We start from the raw sequence: 10,016 nt of genomic DNA, 5'->3' as shown, positions 1-10,016 counted from the left end.
TAATAGTAATAATAATAATAATAATAATAATAATAATAATAATATTAATACAGGCTGTGTATCTGAACCTTTCAAGTCGCCCTCCAGGAAGGAAGAGAATTTTGATGAGAAATGATTCTGTTGAATTTGATCTGGATGCTGCAGCAGTGATGCTACCCTCCAGAATGACCTCTGACCTCCTCCCTCCAGAATGACCTCTGACCTCCTCCCTCCAGAGTGACCTCTGACCTCCTCCCTCCAGAATGACCTCTGACCTCCTCCATGCAGGACTGTATGTCTGCTCCCCCTGTTCTCCAGCCGCTCCGCTCGTCTCCATGGCCGGCATTCAGCGACACGCTGATTGAAGACAGAGTAACCAAGATGATGGAGACCCTCACCGCCTTCAAGGTCCAATCGGGACCAGAACCAGGACCAGGACCAGGACCAGGACTAGAACCAGAACCATGAAGGACTAACGCCCTTCTGTTTCTCCTTCACAGGTTCTGTGTGGCAAGTGTGGCTCCGGACTGGGCCACCAGTTCCTGAACGACGGTCCAGAAAACAGGACATCCCGGTTCTGAATCTTCAGCCACTCTATCCACTTCATCCAAACCAAAGGTACCAGTGACCCGGTTCTCTCTGCGGCCCGGTTTGTTTCAGAACTCTGTGTTCAGGATCTGCTGGGTCAGGAGAGTCCAGAATCAGTTCAGGGGAAACAAATGAAATACTGGAATCATTAAAGAGCCATTATTCTGTGGCACAGAGTTTTATTTTACAGCATAAGCCAGTAACTATGCCACCTTCAGCTGCTACATATATCAAATATGACTCCTTGAAATTGGGCCTCTGTCTCTTTAAGAACTGCTGCTCCTCCTGAAGCTCCGCCTCCAGGAAGTCATTTCAACATGACTCCTCTATTAACCCTTTAATGTTTTTACCAGTGCTGCTCTGAGCAGCAGCTCCTATAATGAGCTGTTTGCTAATTGCTGCTGGCTAGGCTGAAGGAGCTGAGAGGGGGAGGAGCTGCGCCTCAAAGGCAAGGCTAGGTCCAACTGGGCGGTTGCTATGGAGATCAAAGGATTTCTCAAACATGAAAAAGTCAAAGCAAAACTGCAGGTTTGATATTATGAGGGAAAAACATAAAAACATGATGAAAAATCAAAACATGATTTTACACGACACCGGCCCTTTAAACTCAACTACAGCAAGTGTTTTTAAAGGGACAGTGACCTTAGTCCTGATCCTTTTGATGAAAATAGACACTTTGTTTTTAAAACTATCAGCAGAGAGGATTAATTTCCTTCTAATAAAATGAAAAAACACTTTTTATGTTTTGGATCTACAGTAATTTCCATCCCTCTCCTACAAAAGCATAAACTCTTTATTTTTAAAATCAAAATCTAGAAAGGTGAGTTTATTGTTGAACGGGATTCACAAGACAATTTTAGGTGATTTTATATTTGGGTATTTTGCTCTCAGTGAAGAGAAGTTTTGACCCCTCTGCTGAGTTAGCTGACTGGCGCCTCCTACTGGCAGAATTTGTATTTCTTGGTTTGGGGCGTTTCTGTTCAGGCGCTATGTGGGTCGGCTTATTGAATCCTGTAGGACCTCTCTGGTTGCTCCGCTGGTCATCTTGTTTGAAAATCAAACTGAATTTTTGAGTTCTGATCGAATGTTTGATAAACGTCAGTGAGTTCTTCCTCTGGCAGCAGACTGGGCCCAGAGCATGATGCTGCCACCACCTTGCTTTTAAGCTAACTGTTCCTGCTACCCACCAACTTCCTGTCAGGGGTTTAGTTCCCATGTCAGATTGGTTTCTGGTCAAAGAAATCACTTTAAATGACAGAAAGTTTCAGTGTTAGTTCCAAACAGAAGCCAAGCTTTATTATGATGTTTGATGGGGTTTTATTGCTGCTTTATGCCTGACCTGTTGCAGGTGAGGAGGAGCGTTAGAGACACTGGTTCTCTAACGCTCTAACCCTCTGACCGGGTCAGGTCAGAGGGTGACGTGGATGGGGGAAACCCTGAGAAGGATGCCCTGCCTGCTGAAGAATCATGACCAGCTTAACCTTTAAAAACTGAATTTATTCTGTTCCTGTTGGTCAGAAACACTTAAAAACAAACCATGAAGCTTTACGCTGCTGTGGAAGAAGAACTTTTTATTTTTATTTTCAACCAGAGTAAAATCATTACATTAAAATCTTACAATAGAAAATGTTGGCTGGAACAGAAAGTATTCGACCCCCAAGATCACATCTGTCCAGCAGCTCCAGATCGGCTTTAATCAATTTATTAAACTTGGAAATTTAATAAAAATGACCTAAATATTGTCTTTATTGCTCAGAATGGATAAAAAAGGTTTTATTATTTTCAATCCAGACTTTTAAAAATTTAAAAGTAGATTCCTTTCTTTTAAGAGACAAACCTCCTTTTAACACTTTTAATTTACAAAAGTTTACACAACCTTTTCCAGCAAAAAACAACAAATTAATTTATTTAATGAAAGTATCTCAACCCAGTTTATTATTGAGTAGGTGAAAAAGTTTTAGCTTCTTCTTTGTCCTTTTTCCCTGTTTTTTTGGGCCTGTGAGTCATTTTGACTCTGTGATCGGTGATTAAAAGTTTGGGTGTCCCTGCTGATCCACCGTCTGCTGCAGGAGTTCTCCATGTTGGCTCCAGCTGAGCGAGGCGCCGCTGGCGGGACAAACCCAAAGCAACACTTTCTGACGGTGGCAATGTTAGGTAAAATATATGAAGATTTAATAAAGGAATCTGTTCCTGCAGCAACATCAGGTCACACAGAACAGTTTAAATTCAGACTTTTTTTTCTACATTTACTCAGATATGAAAAGTTTTAATGTGACACAATAATTAATATAATAATAATTTTAAACAAAGTCTCTGTGCAACTTGTCGGCTCCGTCTTCTGTGAATAAGAACTTATAACATTTCATAACTGATAACTAAAGAGGAATCTCTACAGTGTTCCCAGTGGGCAACTTGTAGCCTGAAGGCAGGTCTTTGTTTTTTCTTTTTGCAGATTTATTCTTCACAATTCTGATAAAATTGTTTTGTAGTTTTGTTCAGTTTTCTTTCTTTAAAAATTTACTTTTTTTTTTAAGTTAATTTAATTTCAAAGATCCCCCCTCAGAATTCTCATTTTAATCAAAAATATTAACGTTGTGAGTCCAAGGGGTTTTTGTGTGTGGCCCTGTTGGTGTTCCATAGGTCATGGTGTTGTTGCTATTTTTTACAGAGTTTCCTTATGGGCAGCGCAGAGGGTCATGTTTAGGGGCATGAGCTGCGGTGTTTGGTCCGGGGAGGAGCTGCGGCCTCGGGCTGCCAGATGCTGAGGAGCTGCGGCGCAACTTCCTGCGGCGGTCCGGGGAAGAGGAAGAGGCAGAGGAAGAGGAGAGCCGGAGGAAGAAGCCCCCCTCCAGGATTATTGCGCTCAGCGTCGCTAGCTCGTCGGCTAACGGTCCGGACAGCAGCCATGAAGAGCCGCTGGAGCCAGTGAAAGTTCGCCGCCTCTCACTTCTGGACTCTAATGTACGTAAATGGGCCCAGAAGGATGTTCTGGAGGGTTCTGGGAGGTTCTGGTGGGATGTCGGACCTCAGCGGAAACTTTTCCCTGAATTTCCTCCTCCTAGAGGGAAGAGGGGCTAGCTGGTGCTGCTAGCACCCGCTTTCTAACTGGGTTCGGGCTCCAATGGTTCTGGCTTGTTTTTCCCCTGTCATAGCGACGGCTGGGCGGTTCGGGAAGTTCGGGTAACTGGGCCAGAAGCCGCTGGAGAAGCCCGACCTGAAGAGACTCAGCTGGCGGAGGAGCAAAGATGAAGAAGCAGTTCAATCGGATGAAGCAGCTCGCTAATCAGACGGTTGGCAGGTTAGTGGAGAAGTTTAACTGGTCAGAACCAGAACCGCTCACTGGGTTTCTTTATTACAACAGCTGCACACACAGGCCCGGGTTGGCTCTCAATCAGTTACTTTCAGTTTGAATTCAGGGAAAACAGAAGTCACATGAGTCTAAATATAAAGTATAATCAGAGCATTTCATGTGTTTTTGATTATGGCAGCAGAAACCAGAGGCTGACCCAGCAGGGTGCGAAGACTTTCTAAAGGCCACAAGTACGGAAAAAAACATTTTAACGTGTGGGAAATAAAAATTAAACATCAGAAAAATGTATCACATTATAACGTGGGACCTAAAAGCCACAGATCCATAATAAAACCATAAGATGGGGAAATCGGTCATTTAGGAGGAAATATCTAGAACCACCGTCCTTCTAATGTCCTTCAGTTTTGGCAGTTGTGAATAATCTGTTGCTGCTTTTATTCACAAATGAACAATTATTAAATTATCCAACTCAACAATAAATCTGCAATAAAGTCTTTATTGTTTATGCTTCAAAAATGAGTTAAAAAGAGCTGAGAAGTTTTCAGTTTGGATGAATGTTCAATCTAATAATCAAAGAGGAAGTTGCACAAATGAAAGGACTGAATGATTTGGTTGGCTGTGATTTTAGATGCGGCGCATTAAAACTGTCCAGTAGAATATTTATCCAGTCACCGACGTCCTGCGGCGCAGAGTCAGCAATCTATTGATTATTGATCGCTAGCTTCATGAAACGTTAACGGTGGCTGAGGATCCAGGTTTGAGTTGAGCTGCAGTGATGGAGCAGCAGCAGGCGGTGATGCAGCAGACAGGCGGTGATGCTGCAGACAGGCGGTGATGCAGCACAGCAGGCGGTGATGCTGCAGACAGGCGGTGATGCTGCAGACAGGCGGTGATGCAGCAGCAGGCGGTGATGCTGCAGACAGGCGGTGATGCTGCAGACAGGCGGTGATGCAGCAGCAGCAGGCGGTGATGCAGCAGCAGGCGGTGATGCAGCAGCAGCAGGCGGTGCTGGTAAACAGACTGATGGATGCTCAGTCACTTTTTATTCATAAATTTACTGAATCTTGCGGCTTCAGATGAAGGAGAAAACATGATCTTATACGTCGTCTGTCTGAGGTCACCAGGCGTCTCCATGTTTGAACTCAAACTTTATTTAAAGGGCCGGTGTCGTGTAAAATCAACTTTTTGATTTTTCCATCATTTTCCCTCATAACATCAAACCTGCAGTGTTGCTTTGACTCTTTCATGTTTGAGAAATCCTTTAGTCTCCGTGGCAACCATTCAGCTGTTTAAACAGGTGGACCTAGCCCCGCCTTCGAGGCGCAGCTCCTCCCCCTCTCAGCTCCTTCAGACTAGCCAGCAGCAATTAGCAAACAGCTCATTATAGGAGCTGCTGCTCAGAGCAATGCTGGTAGAAACGCCAAAGGGTTAATGGAGGAGCCATGTTGGAATGACTTCCTGGAGGCGGAGCTTTAGAAACAGCAGGAGTTCTTAAAGAGACAGAGGCCCAATTTGAAGACATTAAATCAGGAAGTTAAATTTATTTCTCTTCCTGAAATAAATTTAACTTATTTTCGGGAAGTGAAATATATGTATGGATGGATGCTACATATATCAAATATACGTATATTTGATTTATGTAGGATTATAACAGTTGAAGGTGACACAGTTACTGGCTTATGCTGTAAATTGGCACCATATGCCTGGAAAACACACAGCACCGCCACTTTAAGAGAATAGAAATGTCCTTATCGGCCCTCAGTGGAAACGTTGAGCTGAGACAAGGAGACAATCAGCTCCAACACCAAGCTGCACATCTGGAGACGTCACCGTTTGGTTTTTACAGCAGCAGCAGAGCAAAATGCAGAAGCAGACGCCTGATTCCCTGCTGCTGCGTCGGCACCAGAGAGGTTAAACTCCGACAGGTTCAGGCTGCGTGTCTCTGCAGCTCGGCGGCCTTCCCTGCCGCCTGGGGTTCCTGTGATTGTGCGAAGGCAGAACAGCGCGTCCAGAGCGCGGCGGCGCAGGAAGTCTCTCCTCTGTCTTCTACAAACAGGAAGCTGTCTCCGTTTTCTGGAGAGACCGACGCAAGCAGAGCAGGCAGCACATGATTCAGGTCAGCAAACATCTTTTATTTCTTCTTGTAAGCTGCTCTGATTTACTGCGTTTGACCTCTGAACTTGTCGTGGCGAGGCAGAGATGAAGATCCGACGCTGCTGCCTGGAGGATAATAAACCTAAAACATAAAATCAGCCGAGTAATAAAAAGCTTCACAGGACGTTTGATTTGTTGGACTTCATGACATCATTGACGTGAAGTTGTTAGCAGAACCGGGTCGATGTTTACAGTCTGAACGATGAAACGGATGGTTCTGATGGCCTCACTTATATTTGATAGTCCAGTGGTGGACCTGAGGTTCCCCCTGACCTACGACCCCAGTCCTCCGCCCTGGGAGGGGCTGGGGGTGTCAGAGGTCAGGCTGATGCAGGCGTTCCTCTGCAGCAGGTTGTGGGTTAGATTCTTCATCATGTCAAACTTCCAGAGCTGTGAAAGACTAAAACGAGATTTATCTGATTAAAACCAAAATGTCTTCTGTTTTAAATAAGAGTTGGTAACTGGAAAACAGCAACACCTGTCGTTTTATTTCTCATTAAAACCAGAAACATTCAAGAAAAACGAGACGCAAAACTTTTCGTTACAACAAACTTTAATATAAAAAATGTTTTATATTTCGTTTTAGTGAGAAGTGACAAAACGTGTCAGAACAAGAGTTTATCATCCAGCCATGTTCTTACGTCTTGTCCCTCGTGGGCTGGGAGGGGCGCTGGTGCCTTTCTCTCTAGAGACACTTTGGGGTGCACAGTCCAAGGTGGCTGCTGCTGCTGCAGGCTGGCTGCTGCTGCTGCAGGCTGGCTGCTGCTGCTGCTGCTGCAGGCTGGCTGCTGCTGCTGCAGGCTGGCTGCTGCTGCTGCAGCCAGCTGCTGCTGCAGGCTGGCTGGCTGCTGCTGCTGCAGGCTGGCTGCTGCTGCCGGGCGGGCTGCTGCTGCAGGCTGGCTGCTGCTGCTGCAGGCTGGCACAGCAAATACAGTAATTTATCCTACTTTCTTCACTTTATAGCATGTTTATATAAACATGCATTCATACTAGATTAAAATGTTTTACAGTTGGGTCTGTAGTTATATAATCACATTTTATTCAAACTCTAGATCAACAAAATAAATATTTTCAATTCAAAACACCTGTTGTTGGTTTTAAATGTTCAATTAAATAGACAAATAAACTCAACATCATAAATATCAGATCTGAACATCAGAGTTCATCTCAGAGTTTCTCTCATCGTTCATGGAGCTTCTTTAGAAATCTGGACGCTAACATTAGCATTAGCTGCTATATGTTAGCATGCAGATGCTGTTTTAGACTAGCATGGCTTCTGATAGGCTAACTGCTGTTAGCACCACTTGAACACAATAACAGTCTCTTCTATCGTCCAATCAAATCGTTTAGAAACAGAAACTAAGGGAGAGAATCGGCCTCCATCGCTGCTGTTAGCGATGTAGCTTTAGCATCAGGCTTACAGGCGGATAAGAAAGCATGAAAGAACCTTTATACCTCAAAGAAATGAATTGTGATTTATCGAGTTAGAATCCATGTATCTATGTAATTAATTAATCATTAGTGGATGTTGCTGTGCATCAGGTTTATGGGCATAGCAGAAACAAAATCCACAGGTTTCGGCTCAGTACTTTTAACTGCGTTAAAATCTTTGTAATTATCAAAATGATTGCTGTTAATTAGGCCCGGTGCTAATTAATACTCATACATGTTGGCAGGTTCATTCAGCAGTCTGATCATTTCTGTGTTTTTTCTCCTAGAATAAATCAGGTTTAGTCTAAATAAACGTGTTTCTGGTGAACCTAGAGCCGCTCCTCACTCGGCCCGGTTCCCTCCTCATTCTTTAACTGAACCTAATCTTCCACGTCAGCTTAGTTTGCTATTAATAGGCTCAGATCTGCCTGGCTGCTGCGGCCATGACACCTGGAGTCTCTGCAGACATGAAGCCAAGACCAGAAACTGAGAGCAGAAACACAACATCTGTCTTCTTCTCTTATTAGAATCTGTATTCATCACTAAAGCTTTCAGTAAACCAGTGTGGCACGTTCAGGGCCTGCTGGTGGTTATGATGACGTTTCTGATCAGAGGATTGATGATGTTCCTGCCTTTTCTTCCCACAGAGCAGAGAAGACAGAAGTCCTCAGCGATGACCTCCTGCAGGTAAATCATTACCTCCCAACACGGCTACACCTGCTGGCGTCTCACTGGAGTCACCAAGCAGCCGTCTGATTGGCTGGCAGCAGCTCCGCCTACTCGCCATCACTCTGGTTCTCATGTGGGAGTTAAATCTGTCCACTCAGCTGATGTGATTTTCTACATCACAGGAAGTGATGTCACATTCAAATGTTGTGGTTCCTCATGTTCAGGTTTGCTGTTTTCACTTTGAGCTAACGGGTCAGCACCGGTCCTGACCAGAACTTTAACCTGCTAACTGTGGCATCCTGCATGACCAGGTTCTGGAGGTTCTGGTTGGTTTGCCTGCCGGTGGTTCTCCCTTTGTCCAGGTGTGGATTGTGGTTCTACTGAGGTTCTCTGGAGCCCAGAACCTTAGACCCGGTTCTGTGAGCTCAGACCCGGTCCTGTGAGCTCAGACCCGGTTCTGTGAGCTCAGACCCGGTCCTGTGAGCTTAGACCCGGTCCTGTGAGCTCAGACCCGGTTCTGTGAGCTCAGACCCGGTCCTGTGAGCTTAGACCCGGTTCTGTGAGCTCAGACCCGGTTCTGTGAGCTCAGACCCGGTCCTGTGAGCTCAGACCCGGTTCTGTGAGCTCAGACCCGGTTCTGTGAGCATGTGGGTTTGTCTGGTAAACGTTCCTCTGGGGCTTGACGCAGCGCTGCATTCTGGGAAGTCTCTGCCTACTTCGTGAAGTCGGACATCAACCTGGACGTTTCTGTCTCTGATGCTTTTTTGACGCCGTCCTGAAGTTTCGTGTCCAGATTTCCTGAACCTGAATCCTCCTCCAGATTATTCCTGCATGGTGTGGATAAACGGGGATCATAACTTCATGCCTCTTGAACTCGTTGCTGTTTGGTGGTTCGTTTCTGCCTCTTTAGTTTTTAGCTTCCCTAATAAAAACCAACTATTGAAACTCAAGTCCCTGTTTTATTTAATATAGACCTTAAATCCACACAGTGAACTGGAGTTCTCACATCCTGGTCCTGCATATTTCCTGTGGAGCCATAACAACTCACTTCCTGCATTTCTGCAATAATCCAGGATTCAGGATTATTTTTCAGAGTCTCTGATTTTGTGGTGCTGCTTTTTAAATATTTCTTCCTCATTAAAATCCATCTAAAATCTATGAATTGAAGAAAAAGAAAACAAACTTGCCTATGGATCTCGATGATAACTTGTTATGATACCAGAACGAAACTCGTCATGACGGGAAGTAAGAACCGAGTCACATCCATCAGGCCGGGACTCGTCTGGACTCGTTTTCTAGTCGGTAAATAAACTCGGGTCGTTTCTTCGGGATTCCCTGTGACACATCATAAGACCGCCCAGGGATCAGCGTCTTCACACAGCGGAGGAAGAACACACACCGCTGCTGGTGTGTGTGTGTGTGTTGGCGCTGCATGGAGCCCAGCTGCTCTGGGAATGCTGGGTCACTGCGGGGGTCAGGAATGACGTGGGATGGGGAGCAGAGCATTCCTGACTTCAGGCCGTTTTTTTTCGGGTTTCCTCACCATTCGTCTGTATTTACTTCCTGTTTCCATCTGGAGCTTTGATCCAGTTTCCATCCAGATGCTGCCACCAACTTCAGCTCCTCGACAGATTTAAGCTGCTTTAAACTCACCAGAGCTGCTGCGGCGTCCATCTTTGAACCTGATTTGCTGAGACCGCAGTTGGGCCAATTGTCAGACCGATTGTCCGACCGATTGTCCGATTGTCAGACCGATTGTCGGACTGCAGTCGGGCCGATTGTCGGACCGATTGTCGGACTGATTGTCGGACCGCAGTTGGACCGATTGTCCGATTGTCGGACTGCAGTCGGGCCGATTGTCGGACCGATTGTCGGACCGCAGTCG

General features: G+C 45.4%; 1 protein-coding gene and 1 pseudogene across 5 annotated transcripts in view; both read left to right on the top strand.

Annotated features, from left to right (window-relative positions):
* LOC103132356 (methionine-R-sulfoxide reductase B1-A-like) overlaps positions 1 to 2,691 on the top strand; it is a 6,891-nt pseudogene extending 4,200 nt beyond the window's left edge.
* Positions 2,692 to 3,327: 636 nt separating this feature from the next.
* Positions 3,328 to 10,016, top strand: part of LOC103132354 (rho GTPase-activating protein 17-like) — a 16,843-nt gene continuing 10,154 nt past the window's right edge. For 4 of the 5 annotated variants that reach the window (XM_016667338.1, XM_007544147.2, XM_007544146.2 and 1 more), the window contains exons 1-3: positions 3,328 to 3,528; positions 3,720 to 3,865; positions 8,110 to 8,149. In XM_016667338.1, coding sequence (XP_016522824.1) covers positions 3,813 to 3,865; positions 8,110 to 8,149 — 93 coding nt within the window. In that variant the 5' untranslated portion in view covers positions 3,328 to 3,528; positions 3,720 to 3,812. Of the gene's footprint in view, positions 3,529 to 3,719; positions 3,866 to 5,546; positions 5,994 to 8,109; positions 8,150 to 10,016 lie in introns of those variants that run through there. The other variant, XM_016667337.1, reaches the window with a different exon arrangement.

This window comes from Poecilia formosa, unplaced genomic scaffold (genome assembly GCF_000485575.1).
Source record: "Poecilia formosa unplaced genomic scaffold, Poecilia_formosa-5.1.2 Scaffold1012, whole genome shotgun sequence".
NCBI lineage: Eukaryota > Metazoa > Chordata > Actinopteri > Cyprinodontiformes > Poeciliidae > Poecilia > Poecilia formosa.
This window is presented reverse-complemented; position numbering and strand designations above follow the sequence as displayed.